This window comes from Rhamphochromis longiceps, linkage group LG14, assembly GCF_057381845.1.
Source record: "Rhamphochromis longiceps isolate RC_006_pf linkage group LG14, R_longiceps_female_GT1.1, whole genome shotgun sequence".
NCBI classification, from domain to species: domain Eukaryota; kingdom Metazoa; phylum Chordata; class Actinopteri; order Cichliformes; family Cichlidae; genus Rhamphochromis; species Rhamphochromis longiceps.
Window position 1 is genome coordinate 20409475 of NC_140570.1, and position 18237 is coordinate 20427711.

At 44.0% G+C, this 18237-nt stretch overlaps 2 protein-coding genes across 3 annotated transcripts in view; both read left to right on the forward strand.

Annotated features, from left to right (window-relative positions):
* The window catches only part of fchsd2 (FCH and double SH3 domains 2), an 88537-nt gene extending 83032 nt beyond the window's left edge, over positions 1–5505 (forward strand). For both annotated transcript variants that reach the window (XM_085379344.1, XM_085379345.1), the window contains 3 exons: positions 364–556; positions 659–753; positions 1900–5505. In XM_085379344.1, the coding sequence (XP_085235470.1) occupies positions 364–556; positions 659–753; positions 1900–1992 (381 nt within the window). In that variant the 3' untranslated portion in view covers positions 1993–5505. The remainder of the gene's footprint in view (positions 1–363; positions 557–658; positions 754–1899) is intronic.
* Positions 5506–5651: 146 nt separating this feature from the next.
* LOC146653973 (NACHT and WD repeat domain-containing protein 2) lies at positions 5652–17335 on the forward strand. Its single transcript, XM_085380546.1, has 10 exons — positions 5652–5831; positions 5967–6055; positions 6874–6981; positions 7483–7677; positions 7922–8063; positions 8229–8377; positions 8761–9105; positions 9272–9373; positions 9499–10294; positions 12845–17335. The coding sequence occupies exons 1-10, from the start codon at positions 5750–5752 to the stop codon at positions 15949–15951; spliced, it is 5115 nt and encodes a 1704-aa protein (XP_085236672.1). The 5' UTR covers positions 5652–5749; the 3' UTR covers positions 15952–17335.
* Positions 17336–18237: the final 902 nt, after the last annotated feature.

Sequence of the window (18237 nt, forward strand, 5' to 3'; positions counted from 1 at the left end):
TCGACTGTGCCAGTTTATACCCCTATCCCTTCCTCCTTTCCTGCTTGTTGTCCATTTGATCTATCAGCAAGTCAGAGTTCAAAAACAGTGCATTAGAACTGCCGTGTTTGTGCAGCATTCTGATAAAAAACCTGCACTGCAATCACAGAAAAGAGGTCTTATCTGTGCCACTGAGTGCTGCCCTATTAGAGGCTCAGCAGCAGGAAGGATATGGCCTCTCCCTTCCTATAAGCCTGTAGACATAACACGCAACCCAACATCTTTTAAGTGCTATGCAGGGAATGTTGGTTAAAAAAAGTATCCTGGTCAAGTTTTGTGTTGTAGCCCACTTTGTCTTTTCTTTATTTCCACCACTCTCTGTAGATCTCTCCTTCTTTGAAACTGCCATCTTCTCTGCCACCTCTTCCGCTGTATGACCAGCCTCCCATCAGCCCCTTCACCAGCCCCGAGACTTCCACCCCACCTCCTCTGCCACGTTCCCCTTCCGCTGCTCTTAATGGGGAGCACAAGCTTCCTCTGCCTGCCTCGTCACACAAAGGACCGCTGTCAGCTCACAGTAAGACAACCAATACAACAACAACCATGTTTAACGAAAAGTGAGATTTCTGAGGAAGGTAATTGGGGCTTTTAATTTGAAATTTTGTCTCGCTCACTCTAGATCAAAGCTCTGGCAGGAGTCCAGTATCTCCAGGATTTGCTAAGACTCAGCCGCCAAGATTCACTCCTGAAGGAGGCCCGGGCAAACTACGACCTGTTAGTATCAGTGTTACTCAAGAAGTGTTTTTTTGTGCACAATGTGTGTGTGTGAGTGTTTGTGTGTTCGAGCTGTCTTTTTATTTCCTCCCATCTCTGGAAAGCACAGAGGGAATGCATCCAAATTTGCAAATGGATTAGATTTTAGTGGTCAAAGATCTTTCTGGGTTTTTTAAGGCTTTTCCCAGCAACAAAGACCTCTTCATCCTCATTCATACTACGCCACAGTAATTTAGCCATAGATAAACAAAAGACCATGCTGTTTCACTCTATATGAAAACATTCATTCAGAGGGTAGGGTGCACAGCATTTCTTTATCACAGACAAAAAATGACATGTACGGCTGTAAACTGCACTTCCTTTTCTTTCAACAGACATCTTGAAAGGAGATGTCTTGAAAGATCTCTTTCAAGACATCTCCTGGATTAAAAGTGTAGTTGAACTTCTTTACACTGGTAGAAACGGGAGTTTCACTGGTCCGGCCCACATCCCCACCCTGCTGCTTAGCCTTTGCAAGTGGCTGACATCATTGCTAGCATTTACACTTGTGATGTTGTGCCTGTGTTACTTTGTAATTTTGCCACTGAAACACTAGTCGGCGGTGAGGTTTCTCTCTTCAACTCAATTCATTGTCTTCTTCTCGATTAAAAAAAGGCATCAGAAAAAGAAGAGAAGCAAGAAATAAACGTTCACTGCGGGCCGCATCAGCGTGACATGTAGTTAGATTACAGTGTATGTCACGGCACAGGATTTCACAGGGACTTAAAGAAACTAATGAAGAAAATAATCAGCAGATGAATGTATGACATATAAGTAACCGTCAATTTTTCGAAGATGGTTTGGCACGCTGTGCTCTGATGACATGTGAAGGATACTTAAGTGTTCGTTAAACTGTGTGACCTACAGATCCCAACAATAGGTTGAAAACACAGTTTTTTTTGTTAGAGTCTAAAAGCAGACAATTCCCTACTTTTCCTGTTCGTTGATAACACATTTGTGTCTCGCAGCAGGAAGTGAACATTTAACTGTTTGTCAAATTAAGAAAAGTAGGTCGCCCCTATTATCACCTTGACTTCAGTTTTTCTCACTTTGGCTTCTTTCTTTTCCTTACTCTTGTATTTAATGTGTTTTCTTTCTCCGCTGCAGGTGCGAGCCGCTCCTCCTCCACCCAAGCAGCACCCCCGCCGACAGCAGGAGAAGAGCGACAAGACGGAGGAGGTGGAGATCACGCTGGTGTGACAGACAAACAAACTGACAGCCGGTTATAGGCGCACAAACAGAAATGAAAACAGATGAAAGGCAGATGTATCCTACAGACTTGGGAACTGAAGTGAAGTTAAATAAAGTGATGTGAAGTAAACTGAACTGAACCACGCTCACCCCTCCCCCCGCCCCAATCTCCTGAACTCCTGGCAGCTCCGTATCTTCTCCCTTTGAGCTGAGGAGGAGGAGAGCAGAGAGAGGGGACAAAGGCAGACTATCCGATGTAATAATCTCCGTATTAGCTTCCTAATGAAGTGCAGCAGTAGCCCACACACCCCCGATCCCTTCACCCTACCCCGTCCTTTCATTCTTGCCTTAAAACCTCACCTCATTGGGCAGCAAATCACACCACGGTGAAGCAGAGGAAGAATGTCAGGAGAGGAGGAGGATGGGAAAAAGCTATTTGTGACAGATGACGGATTTGGCAAGTTTTCTGTTGTCAAGCTTTCCATAAGACCATTCATCTTTCTGCAGAAGCAGATCAGAGTCAATATTTAGATTTTTTCTCTTCCCAATAAATAATCATGAAGCACGAGAAAAGTTTTGAAGCCCCAAGAACTGACAAAATGTAGTAAAAGGTTATCAGACAAACCAAACATATAATTCAATACACTATAACTATAAAATTAGGGTGGGATGGAGGCAGATGATTGATTGTGGTGACCCCTAAAGGCAGAAGCTGACTTAAATGGCAGCCCACATGAACAGCTGATAACTTAGTATGGATCTTGTTGGCAGATATCATACTGGATGCAATATTTACGTTGCTTTAGCCTCTTTACAGTTATCACACATCTGCAAGCCACTTTGCAACCCAGCTCATGCTTTTCATGCTGTGTGTGTGATTTAATCAATGGTCAGTGTTGCTTGCAGCGTCATGTACAGGTGTTGCTTCGGCCCAAAGAAGAGAGCCCAATCTAATTCAGTGCAGATGGAAATAAACAATCTGCTTTTTGCTACTGTATTCCCGGGGGCATTAGTTTTGCTTTTGTTTTTGTTTTTAAAAAAGTCTGATTCTTATCTGATACCTTTTCCTTACCTTTTGTGAGTGTTGTGGGCCCATCCAAAGAAAGCTGGCTGAAATGTAAGTAAAAACATGCCAAGTCTGTCACGTTTTTGGAGAGCAGTGGAGAACGAAGTGAACGACCAGAGAAATTGAGCGGTGTGCGTGGACGCAGTGTCCCTCTCCTTAGGCCTTCCCTCGTCATATATAGTCATTATCATCATACGTATTTAATGTGTAATAGTACAGTACATTACTGTCGTCATAGGAATGTTATGCTCAGCATTTCATATAGACTAACTCAGCTGAATGGAATACCATGTCTGATATGTAGTGGAAGTTTTATCTTCATCTTATACTGAAAGGGCATTGTAAATACAGCAGGAAGGAGAGCTCAAAGGAGGGAGAGGATGAAAGAAAACGAGAGATAAAGGAGGCTGGATCCTTCCCTCTGCTCTTAGCATCGCCTCTCTTCCCGTCCCTCCTTTACGTCTCTCCCTCTTTCCTCTAAAGACGATTCTGTCCATTGGCAGTCAGTGTGAATCAGTGACTATCATATACATACATACACACATGCAGATACATTATACGACAGATACATTCTCTCATTCTGTGCGCCGTATGTCTGTATCACTGATTGGTTCAGAGATGCGCTGCTGGTGCTTTTAAAGGCACTCAAATTGTTGGTATTCACTATGTGGCAACAAAGAAAAGTTTTATTTCAGATGATGTAGACACAGGAAAGTATTTGTGGCCGGGACTTCTTATTAGCACAGAACTGTATAGTTTTCATCCCTCTCATGCCGATTTGTTCACTGTTCAGTTCAACTAAGACGCACGTTTACTTGACGCTCATTACATTTGCAGGTATAATTTTTCTCTCGCCAAGCAAAGCCACCACATCTTGTGTCCTAATGCTAGAAACAGAAAACAGAAAGAGGTGTGTAAAGAAAAAAAATCGAACTAAATGGACAGAACTAGCAAATGACATTCAAATGGAGCTAAGTACAAATCTTTTGTGTGTGGTTTTTTTTTACTCAAAGTAAATAAATGCCCCCATTTCCCTTTACATGGCCATAAAGCCTTTGAAACTCCTTGCCTGAAGGGCAGCGTAGCACTTTTATTAATTTCTACCTTACTTGGAAAGTAGCAGTACCCTCATATAGCATCGGCACAGGTGGCAAAGACTCTGATGAATCCTTGTTGTTAAAATGATTCAGAGTTGTTCTTTTTAAGCTGATCCTATGGACTTTTTTTGTTTCAGTGTGACTGATGCTTAAAAAACAAAACAAACACAAATAAAGATCTCCACTCTCCCAGCTCTTCCAAAGAGGTGGAGAGACGACTGTGGACAGTGAAATTCGCTGTTCTCCTTTATTTATAAGAACAAAACAAACAAAAATTACAGAAAGCGATGCGTTTGAATGAATCATTTCTTTTTTTGGTCTCGAAATAGGCCTGGGTGTTTATGAGTGTGATTGTTTATAAGAGAGAGAGGAGGAATTTTAATCTAATCTGTGTTTGACTCTGAAGATATGTCCCAGTTCCTCACTACAAATGAACAAGTTTGGAGAGCGTTTGCACGGAATAAATTGCAAAGTAGAGTATTGTCCAAATTGTCAGCAGGAGATAAAACTGAACATTCAGGCAGTAATCCTCTTTCTTTGTCTCAGATAACATCCCTACTGCAAAACAAAAACAAAAGAAGAACTGTGAATATTAAATTTAAAACTCTTAGCATTACTATGTAGTGTTGCACTGGAGCACATCTTCAGGTCTCCTGTAAGAAAAGTCTTAATCTGGAAGCAAATCGATTGTTTTCCCCGGTGGAGGTGATTTCTAAAAGGAGAAGTAAGAAGTGAAACCACAACATTTTGTGTAGCATTCATCCTAGCAAACTTAAGCATGCTGGAATTAGTTGCATTTTTAGATACGACCCTCTGCTCTTCTGCTGTTGTACGGACTAGCATTGACTTGTGACAGTGTGGTCAAGGCGACTTGGAACAGCAGCCTGTCCTTGATCTCTCTGAGATCTGATTTTTACTGGTTTTCGAACTTGTTTTGAAGTTTATGGTTTTTCAGCATCCGCAGACATTCCCGTTATACTTACTCAGTCAGTCTGTCATATATAAAATTGACATTTCATTGCCAGTTGCCACTTTGAAGACGGATCGTTTCCCATCTTTAACAGTCTCTTTGGTCCGCGACAGTGTTTAATTATTTGGTATGGTTTTTATGTTTTAAATGACACTTTATTTTTCCTTATGTGGATTCAGAGTAGCACAGCTGCCGTTATTATTAACGATGTGGTGGAACAACTGGCCTCTCTCTTTAATAGACTGTTGCCATGGTGACAATATTGAGAACAGGTGCAAAAGTCTTTCTGCATATTATTATTGGATGTACAAAAAACGACAACAAAAAAACAAAGTTTGTATTTATTGTGTACAAATGTTAATTAATAAAAAATATGGAAAAGTTGAAAAGTTGCACACATCGATTTTTTCAGACTGAGCGTGTTTGTGTGGATGTTTGACCAAAAGTGGGTGTGATCATGATAACACGCTCCAGAGCACCCGAGGCCAAACTTCCTGAGCGGAGCTGCAGGAACATGAGACACAGCAGCAGAGACGACACAGAGCTGCTCTCCGTTTGGGACGCGCGATAAGTTCCTGCCAGGAGTTTTCCCTCCTTGTGTTTTGTTATTTGAACAGCAGCTGTTTATCAGGCATGCACACCGGAGGAAAATCCCCTTTGGATTCTGGCTTCAGCACATCTTGTGTGAAAATCTACCTGTGCTCCAACCCAGAAGGTAGGCAGTGATTCCTAATATGAAAGGCAGCTGTAACTAGGTGTGTTTTAAAAAAATACGCATGTTAGATTGTATCATGTTTTCTTGTGTCATTTGAGTTCTTGTTAAGGTGCATCCTGTTTGTGTTGTGTACAGACAGCGTGGTGGAGCGTAGAGCTCTGAGGGACAGTGTGTTCCCCAGATTCAGAGAGCACTGCAGACACTCGCTGGGACTGGATGTCAGGGTGAGCACACACTTTACTTTTTTAAAACCTTCCTGTTGCATCGAAAACATGTCAGTGAAACAGTAGATGTGAGTGTGCGTGTGAGTTGTGTTTTTCTTGGGAATTCTTTCTGTTCTTTTAAAGCCATAAACAGGCTAAGGAAGGATGTGGGCACTGTTGCTTTATACATTAAAACGAGATTACTTTAATGGCATAAATGCTCACACTAATGACTTTTAGTGCTGGGAAGAGAACTAGATATGGTCCACTGGAGGACACGTTGTAAAACTGCTTTGCTTTAAGGTTGTTTGTAATTAAATTAAAGGTATTTTTTTTACTCTTTATAGAAAGATCCTTGAAATGTGCATCTCTTTATTAGAGAAACAAGATAGAAAACACAAAATCTTGAAGCTATAAAAGTAAAGTCTCATTAATATTCCGTGTGGTCCATCACAAAGACACCCATGCGTAATGTCGCCAGCGACGGGGGGTGACAGCAGTAGCATTTTAGCTGCTTGCAGGTATTTGTACTTTTAGTCTTCCACCGTTTTCCCTGAGGCCACTGATGCAGTCAATAACGTGCCTTAATTATATCTGACAACAAAGAGAATGAGCAGCTGTGAGGCGACTGTCTGTGTTGGTTTTCGTTCATGTGTATTAAATAAACATTGGGACAGTTCAGTCAGCACATTGTGGTGTGTGCAATCAGCAGACAGAATAAAGAACGTGATGCCTCACCCCACCTTAGACGCTTGCTCTCACTGGATCTGGGCTCAGCTTTCTTGATTTATTATTTCCACTCCACATTTTTTAACTCTTGAGTGCGTTTATGTCGGCAGGTGATAGACCCGTTTGAATCCAGTGATCCCAGTCGCTGGCCAGATGAAGACACCAGGCATCAGATGATACATGAATGCAGAGGAAGCTCAGCTGGACCTTTTTTACTGGTAAATAAAGTCCTTGGGGAGAATCTCAAGTGTAAACCAACAGGATCTCAGACTGACCCTTACTTCTCAGTACAATGAATGATGACATGCTCTAAAGGACATCAGCACCTTGCCATGAGTTGTAGTCAAAGTTTTATTGTTGAATTTTATCAGTTTTTAGTATTATGAACTTTAAAAATAAAAGCTTTTCACCCTTTCTGGAGTATGCTGGACTTTGCAAAGTCATCTACACTGTGCTATGTTTGTTCTCCTTTTTAAATTAAACTTATCATCACGGCTGCAGAACAGTTCTGTCATTGAGCCGTGTCAACAAATGGACAAAATAATAGAAACACTTTCCAATATAAGTAAAAGACACAAAATCACACGTGTAGCATCACACAGTTGTCTCTTAAGCAGATGTTCTGTATAGTAATCAGCTTAATAAATTACCAGCTTACCATACTAAACAATAGTTCCCCGTGCTGTTGTTCCTCCTGTGACCACACGGTGGTGCTGCAGGCTCTGGTAGGGCATCAGTATGGCACAGCCCTTGTGCCCGCTCAGGTGGAGGTGTCAGAGCTGCAGTTGCTGCTGCAGCAGTGTCAGGAGGCTGGCGTCAGTACACAGGAGCTGGAGAAAGTTTATCAGCGGGACGAGAACACCATCCCTACGACCTACTGCCTGAGAGCTCCGCACAGACGCAGCTATTCTCTGGTAATTAAAGTCGATGGTATAATTTTATGACTTTATTTTTTAATTATGAACTAGAATGTTATATAATATAAAGTAATGCGATTTCAACTTGTATTATGCATCATTTAAAATCTTATTGAGGTTTTAGAAACATCCCATCGAATCACACATTTTGTCCTTAAATCAAGTACATTGTGTTTATAGTGTATGTGAGGATGATTTATATTTATAATGCTTTAATAAACTGGATATTTTCCCTCCGCAGCAGGAAAGAAATAAGGTGAAGGAGGAAAGCAAAACCAAGACTAAAGAGGAAGAACTGAGGAAGCTGTTTCAGGCAGCTGTGAGTCTGTGTGTCCAAAGTGGCAGCATGACCCCAGAGAGGGCCAAAATCTTCTACAGATCAGGTGAAATACCCCACATAGCTGTGTGTGTGTGTGTGTCAAGTCATTTGTCATAATCCACTGTTGTTAGTGTCATGGGCAGCCTGCGTCTATGCCTTGGAATATCTTCTGTAGTTGGAAGGAATTTTTGTTGTGTAAGTAAACATTTGCTTTACCACTTGTCTCCAGCCCTCGATGCAGATCTGCATTATGCTCTGGAAAGCTGTCCTGAGAGTGACATCGGCAGACGCTGCTTGGTCTATGTCCACAAGATCATCAATGCAAAAGCAGAGAGACAAAAGGGACCTGTGAAAATACAACTACAGTCAAAGTTGGAGGTAAAAGCCATGTGTAGTAGATGCACAACAGACCCGACCACGTTTCCATGCTTTTCACCATCTTTATTGACGCGGTTGCTGTACACAATCACGCAGCTGCGGCTTTCCAGTCGCCAGCCGAATATACACTCCAACAACAACAACCTTATAGCAGTCAGCACAGACTTTTAGACCCTGTAAAGTTGAGGCACACAACGATAGACCACGCCCCGCCACACCATGTTTAATTATGGGAGACGTCAGGAAAAGGATGAACTAAAATAAAATTTAATCTTTCTGACCACTCTTGAAACTTTATTTTACTAAAGGGATATGTAGAATTCACAATTTGTACCCTTTTTATTTAAGTCCACTGTGAAAAGTTCCCTCTTCTTTATTTCCAGGATGCCACTCTGAGTTCATCACCCACTAACGAAAAGTTACTGTCAGAGCTGTGTGAGTGCTTCCTCCCTCATCTCGTCACTTCCCGCCAACTTCTAGTCTACACCATCACCACAGAGTGCGACCGCCGCCATGGTTACACATCAGCTAGGAGGCGCGGCTATGCTGATTCTCTGTGCCAGCAGGTGTACTGTGACCTTGTGCAGATGACTGACGGTCTGAACGTTTCTCAAAGCGCAGAACCTTCTCCCCTCTGTGACGTTTTATCCCGAGAGCAGGCCGAACAGGAGCAGCTGTGTGACATCCTCAGTCGGTTTTATGACGTCATTCAGCCCGAGGAGGAAAAGGTCAGGATGGTTTTAGCCTTTACAGACTAAAATATACTATTTACATTGACAATACAGGCACTTTTGTTCTGTGTGCAGTTAGAAATATTAAAACATGACATGTTTGTATAATTCATTTTTCCTTATTTATACACCTGCAGCATAGCTCTGCTCTTATTGGTTGCAGGTCAGAGCCTATGTGAAGCAGAGGTACCATCAGTTCCCTCTGGTAGTGACCGGAGGCCCGTGTACAGGAAAGACGGTCCTGCTAGCACACTGCACTCAGCAGGTAGGTGGACCAAAGGGAAATTTGAAGCAGGCATATAGTGTTTATATATAATTTGTAATAAGAATTTGTGCCTTTTGTGTGCATATGTTTCACTGACGCTTAAAGCTATCTCTCTCTTTCCACAGATGAAGCACTGGCTTGCAGACAGCGATCCTGTGGTGATCAGTTTTTTCTGCAACCTATCAATTAATGCTTCACCAAAGCATCTGCTGTCGAGCTTGTGTTATCAGATATCCTGCAGATATCTCACTGACTCCTTGTCTAAGCAGGATGCTAGCCACTGCAGTGACCTGGATGATCCTGGCAGTACCACCGACCCCAGAGAGGTCACATCCAGCTGTAGCCAAACATCTGTTTTGGATTCCCAACATGAGGGCGGCACCAAACAGCATGTTTCTGACTGCAAGCAAAGCTGGAGTACCGCTCAACATCCAGATCAAAGACAGCTGGATTTTGGCAACATAAAACCCGACGCTTGTCTGTCTGAACTTAAAGAACACCTCTCATCCCTCATCAGCCACCTGCCTTCAACTGAAAAGCCTCTTGTCCTTATTCTTGATGGATTAGATCAACTCAAAAACAACACTGGTCTTCAAATCATTGAGTGCCTTCCCAGGCCCCTTCCTCCCGCTGTCAAACTCATCGTCACAGCTTCCTCCAATCGAGAACACTTCCTGCAAGCCATAAAACTACACTATGCATCTCAGAGTGTATCAGAGGACATGTGTACAGGAAGGTTGTGTATACAGTTGGGACTGGTGGACAGGAAACAGAGCGTACAGATGCTGGCATCTCTGCTGAAAGGTTCAGGAAGGAGGGTGACGTCTGGACAACAAGCTCTGGTCAACCAGGCTCTCGCTCGCTGTTGTCTGCCGCTCTATGCTCGCCTCCTTCATGCACACACCTCGCTCTGGCGCTCTGGTATTACTAATAGAGTAAACAAAAATACAGTTTCTCAAAGGAATAAGTCTTGTTTTCAGAGCTACAAATGCCACACAAAGACTAAACCCACATGTGATGTGGGTCACTTACAGTCATGTGAAAAAGAGCGTTATAACTAAGTACACCCTTATTGCTTCACAGGAATAGCCAGACGCTGCTAAGCATGCTAAGGTGCTAAGGTGATCATCAGCAAGTGTGAACACCTCTATAAAAGTTTTGGCAGTTTGCTGGTCTGGAGTCTTAACACGATACTAGAATCGCAACAGAAGCTGGAAACTGCAAAAACAAACAAACCAAAAAAACAAGATACACGAGATACATCTCAGACTCTCGGGTCTCAGTTAGCATGTTAAATGTACAGTAAAGTTAGAAACAGTCCGAACAAAAATGGTTAGCTTGGAAGGGTTACCAGGAGAAAGCCTGTTCTCTCTACAAAGACAGCAAGACTTAGCTTTGCAAAGTTACATCTGAACAAACCACAAGACTTCTGGAACAAGCACAGTGGTGGAGGTGTGATAATAATTTGGGCTTGTTTAGCAGAAACAGGATCTGGGCACGTTGCAGTTGTCTGATTTGACCATGAATTCCTCTGTATATTAAATACTTATGTTGCAGGACAATAATCATCATGTAGCACCAAATCTACAACAGAATGGCTGAAAAAGAAAAGAATAGAGGTCTTGCAAACAGCCCAGTCAACGTCCTCAACCTGACTGAAATGTTGTAGCGGGATCTTAAGAGAGCTGTGCGTAAATGAATGCCCACAAACCTCAATGAACGGAAGCACCATTCTCAAGAAAAAGCAGGCAGAAATTCATTCACAACTCCTGCAAGTCATCAAACTACATGATGTATCTCACAGTGCATCGGAGGATATGCGGACAGGATGCGGTCGACCAGGTTGCCACTGCCATTCTGTGCTTGATTCCTGCATGCGCACACCTCGCGACGTGAGACGCTGATAAAGTCACACTTCAAGCTGTTGCTGTTACAGTTTTTTCTGAATGCTTAAACCCTAACTGTGATTCCTGTAGCACAATCTCTAAAACTATTCAGACTTATAGCAAAACCACTCACTGAGTTTGCAAAACTAAAAGCACAAAAGCTGCTTTGCACTCAGTTTGCAATTTTGTAACACACACTTTGCAAAACTGTAGGCACAATTCACTGCACAACACTCAATTACCAAATTTCCAACACACTCCTAGCAAAAGTATACACATGTATGGCTATCATTAACACTAATTTGCCAACTGTCTGGCACACTTTCACATGTGAAAACTTTTTTAGATAATTAGTTCACTTTGCAATCAGCCTAAGCACTATAATACAGGTAAGCTGTGTGTGCGGAGTACAATGGAGGGAGCAGAAAGAGTGAGAAGTAGAGGAGGCCGAGGAAGAGGACGTGGAGGTGAAGAAGTAGGACGAAGAGGACGACAAGGACAAGGAGGAGCAAGAGGAAGACGAGGAGGGGGGAGAGGAAGATGAGGAGGGGGGAGAGGAAGGGTAGGAAGAGTAAGAAATAGAATTGCTGATGACATCAGAGCTACAATAGTGGACCATGTCATCAACCGTGGAATGACCCTGAGGGTAGCTGGCCAACGGGTCCAGCCTAACTCGAGCCGCTACACTGTAGCAAGTACCATAGGGACATCTTGAAATGAGAATCGGTTAGCACAGTCACTTTGCACAAAGATTTGTAGCACTGCCATATGCCAATGAGAAACACACCAATACCATTGATGTAAAAATACTGAAATTGTTACTTTACAGAATTGCTAGATGACCAGATGCTGGGGGCAGAGGAAGCATGTTCACTGCAGACCAAGTAACCCATATAGTCATTATGGCGATTGCAAATAATCCTATACTTGGAAATAAACACTTGTGTTTGTTTTGATGTGTTTGAATAAACACCAGTACTTGAAGTTTGGATCCCTCTATGCTTATGGATCTATGACAGAAGTATGAGCTCAGACTGACATAGCCTACCTTGTGCACAGAGAAAGCAAAAGCCAGATGTGTTTTGTATTCATACCATCAGTGTGCAGTTGGCGCATTGTGTGCTTAGTAGATGATGGCTTGTGTGTACTGTTTGATACGGAAACACCATTTTTACGAAGGTGTGAAGAGTTAATCTAGCTGTGTTTGCTTTTGCAAGAGAACTACAATGTTTTGATGATTGGGTGACAGGTTTTCTTATTTGTGTGAAGAGTTTTGCAAAATTAGCCAATAGTTACAAAAAATGTGCTTAAGCTATCAGAAAAAACTGTAAAGGTGTCTTTTCAAGCTGCTGAATCATGGGGTGTACTTAGTTTGTCACAAAACTGCATGGAGTCCCATGAAAGTGCTCTTTTCCACATGGCTGTGTGTTTTTCATAGATTTGTTTTTGAATAATAATGAAACTATTTAGATCAGAGTACTTTTGTCTTCACAAGTTGCATTTTTTGAAATACCCCCCCCCCCAAAAATCAGGATAGCACCACTTGGCCTTTTAAATAATTCTCCTCTTCTCTCCTTGTCTTCAGATTCCGATGTGACTGAGTCATCTCTCCCCGATGGCGTTCATTCATCTATTTCTGCGCTCCTGGATCACCTTGAGCAGAAACATTTCTCTTCCATCGTGGCTCGCACCGTCTCTTACCTCACCATCTCCAGGTCTGGGCTCACAGAGGCTGAGCTCGCCGATTTGCTGTCCATTAAGGAAGATTTGCCGCACAAAGGCTCTTCATTTAAGATGACAGTCCCACAAGTCGATGTGGAGAGACTTCTTTTGGATTTAAAGAGCTTTCTTATCCAACGGAAAGTTGCAGGTTCCCTGGTTTTGTTCTGGGTGAGCAGGCATTTCAAGTTGGTCGTGGCGAAAAGGTATTTAGACGCTCCTGATGTAAGAAGAAGGCTTCATTCTGAGATGGCCGACTATTTTAGTGGACAGACGTCAGGCGTAAACAAGGATGCAGCCTTAAAAACACACACAGACACTCGGCAACCCAGCCAGCCGTTTGTATTCACTTCAATCAAAGGTGGTGGTCGGGTGAATGTGAGAAAAATCGTAGAACTGCCGTATCACCTGCAGCAGAGTGGCAGGTGGAAGGAGTTTGAGTGCGTGCTGTTGCTGTCATTTGGGTTTCACCAGGCTATGGTTCGAGCTGGTCTTCTTGGAGATCTGCTAGCTATGTTGGAGACTGAAGAGGAGTCATCTCAGGTTAAGTTTGTAAGAGAAAGACTGCTACTAGCAAGCACATTGAAGTCTTCTGCTTGCTTCCTGCAGAGCTCACCTCTGCAGCTGCCCTCAGTGATGGAGACAAACCTCCTCCCCTATTTGGAGGTCTTTCCTGCTCTTGAGGGTTATGTCAGGGAAATCAAGGAAGGGAGAGGAAGTGGATTAGAAATAGTGCTTTGCCCCAGTCCTCCCTGTGTTCCCCACATTCAGTACTTAAAGTACGATGACATAAATAAGGGCGTTTGTGTCAGAGAGATCGCCGGTACAAAGTGTGGGGTTGTTGCCGAGATCACAGATGAAGGCTCTGCTTGGATTTGGAAAGGGTGTGGATATGATGTGGCCAAACTGTCACTCAGATGCGAGCAGACAGAGTTAAAGTTTGCAGGCGTGAAGAGCAGCGGTCCGTTCCTCCTGCTTTCCACAAGCTGCAGCAAGCTTTTCGTGTGGGATGTGGAAGGCCCAGAAAAGTTTCTCGAGGTCAAAGACCCTTTTAAAAACACGTGCGAGTCGAGCGAAACACCCAGCAACATCGAGGGATTCGTCGCACATCAGAAAACGCTGTCCGTGTGGTGGAAAGATGAGAGTTTTGTGAGCGTGTTTGACATCTCCAGTGAAACCCTAACTCATTTCCAGTGTCAGAGCCCTGTGACCTGTTCAGTGTTCTCCTCTGATGGTTTTTTCATGTACTGTGGGCAGGAGGAAGGCACAGTGTCCGTATTTGACATGAAATCCAGCAGTCTGCTTAGCACCTGCTCAAACTCAAACCACAGCGCTGTTACGCTGATCATCCTCCATGAAGACAAGAGGGAAATGGCATGTGTTGATAGGACTGGAAGTGTAGCTTTATGGGACGTGGCAGCCAATACACAACCACCCAGACTTGTGAAAGAAAGTTTCACTCAGGGTTACTCTACTAACATACTCAGTACAGATTATTGCAGTGAAATCAATACTCTTTTGATGTGTCAAGCCCACCAGGCTTCACTGTGGGATACTTGTAACTGGGAGCTGTGGGACCAGTTCTTGGCTCCACAGGGAAGAGCCTTCACTCAAGCTGTGCTCTCCCAGGATGGCCATCTTTTCCTGGCTTTGTTAGACACTTGCACCTTTATCTTGGTGTGGAGGGTCAGCAGTGGGGAGTGTGTGCTCTCCTTAGAAACGAACAAGCAGCCACACACACTCCTCAAAATGGCCTCAGATGTCATTTGTGTCAGTCACGATGGCTGCCTGACAGTGTGGGACTCCGAGATGATTGATGCTGCAGGAAGTGCACAGAAAATGGGCGGTGGAGTAAAGGAGGTGGTGGTGGAGCAAACAGGCGTGTGGTTCTACACCAGAGATGGGTCGGAGAAGGTGTGGAAGTGGAGTCTAGACACGGGACTTCCACATGTTAACTTCCTGCATACTGGGCCTGTGGAAAAACTGCAGCTTTCCCCAAACGGCATCCACCTGGTGTCACTCTCGGCTGGAGATATTTACGTGTGGCGGACGGAAACAGGTGAAAATATCCTCCGCATCGGTGGCAGCAGAGCTAGAGACATCCTGATCACCCCTAATAACAACTTTGGAGTGAGCATTTCTGAGCGAGGCCTCTCGCGGGTTTTCAAGATTGCGCAAGGAAATATCGTGTGCAGCATCCACCCATACCTATCTGATGCTCAGGTTTCACCTGAGAGCACCTACCTGCTCGGTTGTTGCCATGGAGACCTGCTGGCTGCCAGTCTGTGGTCGGGCTCGATTAGCAAACGTTTCTCCTGTGTGGAAAGCTCTGAGGAGGTTGTCGCTTTCCAAACTCTTTCACAGCACCCAGAATTTGTGGTTGTGATGGCGGCCTCAGGGACGGTGTACACGTGGAAGGTGGCAGAGGAGACTGTGTGCTGGCACTTTCAGCTGCCACACATGTTTCACTGTCAGCCTGAGGACTTCCAAATGTCCTCCAATGGCAGCTACGCACTGCTGTCCATTGACAGCGGCGCAATTAACCTCTTAAATCTGTCTCGAGTCACACTGTGCTCATTCAAAGTCGAGGGTCCTGTCATTAAAGCCTGCCTGGACAAAACTGGACACTATGTTGCTTACATAACCACGCCCTCCGGGCTGGAGGACAGCTGTGACTGCTACCTGCATGCGAGGCCCATCCTCCGAGTCACGCGACTTTCAGATGGGGAGAGATTAGGAGCTGTGCATCTGTCTAAGAATCCACTAGCTCTGGTTATTTGTGAGCAGCACTGTGTGTTTGTGGGCTTTGGGGATGGGTCTGTAGGTGTGTACTACATTTCAGATGTCACAGTCGATGAGGATGAGCCAATCAGGTGCTGGGAAGATCCTAGTGGCCAGCTGAAGCAATGTCCCTTTGACAGGACGCCATTCAGCTGGTTTCCTCAAGACACACCAAATGTTACATGGGCTTAAGATTATTATATGATTCTGAACAAAGAATGTGCAAATTTTAATATTAGACAAAGATCATCTGAGTCAATAGAAAATGCAGCTTTTATTTACCAATTACATTGATTGAGGGAAAACAGCTATCCAACTATACATGACCCTGTGAGAAATAGTAATTCCCCCCTTGTTAAATCATGACTTTACCAGCCCTGATTACTACCAGACCTTTTGAATTAAGAAATCACTTAAACAGAACCTGTCTGACAAAGTGAAGAAGGCTAAAAGATCTTAAAAAGCAAAGAAACTTCAGAAAACATAGTCACTGACATCTATCAGTCTAGAAAGGGCATTTGGACTAACACAGAGATACGTCATCCACAGCTGTAAAACGGTGAAGGAGTGGTCGACATACCAATGACTCATCCAGGAAGTCACAAAAAACAAATCCCACCTTTCACAAACGTTTTGTGTGGGATGCAAAAGGCTCAGAAAAGTTTCATGAGGCCAAAGAGCCTTTTAAAAACACATGTGAGTCGAGCGAAACGCCCAGGAACATCGAGGGATTCGTCACACATCAGAAAAAGCTGTCTTTGTGGTGGAAATATGAGATGTTATGACAAAGGGTCGTCTCACATTTACCAAAGAACATCTCGACGATCCCCAAGACTTTTCGGAGCATGTTCTGTGGACTGATGAGACAAAAGCTGAACTTTTTAAAAGGTTTGATCTGGTGTAAAACTAACACAACACATAAAAAAAGAACCAACAGTCAAACCTGGTGGTTTGTGGTAGTGTAATGGTCTGGGGCTGCTTTGCTGCTTCAGGATCTGGACGAGTCACTGTAACTGATGAAACCATGAATTCTGTTGTTAGCAGTTAATAGGTTAACTTTTTAACACAGGGCCAGATAGATCACACAATGAAGAGCGTCATATTATAAATTCTCGTAAGTACATAATACTGTAAACTGTATATATCGATGTATAAATATTAAACATGTTTGGTGTATGCTGGCACAGGCAGGAGATTTGCTGCAATTATCTAAAACCAAACTGTCTGATAAATCTCTTTTTGTGTGTATTTTGTAAACACAACACCACTTTGGCATGAATGCATCATGGTTTGTATTCCCAATAACTGCTGTTCTCTTAAATAAAATTTTAAAAAAGATAAAAATAGCTGCTCTGTGTTAAAAGAACTGATTGTTACTGAAAGTATACACAGTAGTTTATTTATTTGGTATCATCCTCCTCCACTGTACGGTGTTTCTCCAACAACAAACCTTGGATTACCCCAGAAATTAAAACCGTCCTCAAGCAGAAGAGGAGGGCCTTCAAATCCAGAGACAAAGAGGAGTTGAAAAGGGTGCAGAGAGAGCTGAGGGGACTGATAAGGAATGGGAAGGAGAGCTACAGGCAGAAGATGGAGAACCAGCTTCAACAAAACAACGTTGGTGAAGTCTGGAGAGGCCTCAGAACCATCTCGGGCCACAAACAGCAGAACTCTCTGCCTGGGAGGGATGTGAGATGGGCAAATGAACTGAATCATTTCTTCAACAGATTTGACTCAGCCATGAGGCAGTCTGCAACATCGGCTGCAGACTCACCCACCCCCACTGCTGCTGTTCCACCTCAGACACTTCACACCTCCTCTATTCACCCTGCTCACTCCCCCCCACCCCCAACAACAGCATCCAATACACACTCAACACAAGGCTCCAGCCTGTCTCTCTCAACCACCCAGGTTAGGAGGGAACTGAGGAGGATTAATGGCAAGAAGGCAGCGGGTCCAGATGGCATCAGCTCGAGGGTCGTCAGGTCCTGCGCGGACCAACTGTGTGGGGTGATGGAGCACCTCTTCAACCTGAGCCTGAGGTTGGGAAGAGTCCCACAGCTCTGGAAAACCTCCTGTGTTGTACCAGTGCCAAAGACTTCACACCCCAAGGACCTCAACAGCTACAGGCCGGTGGCTCTGACATCCCACCTGATGAAGACCCTGGAGCGGTTGGTCCTGGCTCAGCTTCGGCACCTAATAAGCTCATCACTGGACCCACTTCAGTTTGCCTACCAGCCTGGCATTGGAGCGGATGATGCCGTCATTCACCTCCTACATCGTTCCCTCGCTCACCTGGAGACCGCTGGAAGCACTGTGAGAATCATGTTCTTTGATTTCTCCAGTGCCTTCAACACCATTCTTCCCTCGGTTCTAAAGGACAAGCTGGTGAACTCTGGAGTGGACCATCACCTCACTACCTGGATCCTGGACTACCTCACCGACCGACCACAGTATGTGAGGACTCAGGGCTGTGTG

Bases quoted from the DNA above. Each gene is read 5' to 3' on its own strand.
- LOC146653973 (XM_085380546.1), top strand. From the start codon at position 5,750: ATGCACACCGGAGGAAAATCCCCTTTGGATTCTGGCTTCAGCACATCT. The intron at 5,832-5,966 runs GTAGGCAGTGAT...TGTTGTGTACAG, and splicing joins CCTGTGCTCCAACCCAGAAG to ACAGCGTGGTGGAGCGTAGA. The intron at 9,106-9,271 runs GTCAGGATGGTT...TATTGGTTGCAG, and splicing joins TTCAGCCCGAGGAGGAAAAG to GTCAGAGCCTATGTGAAGCA.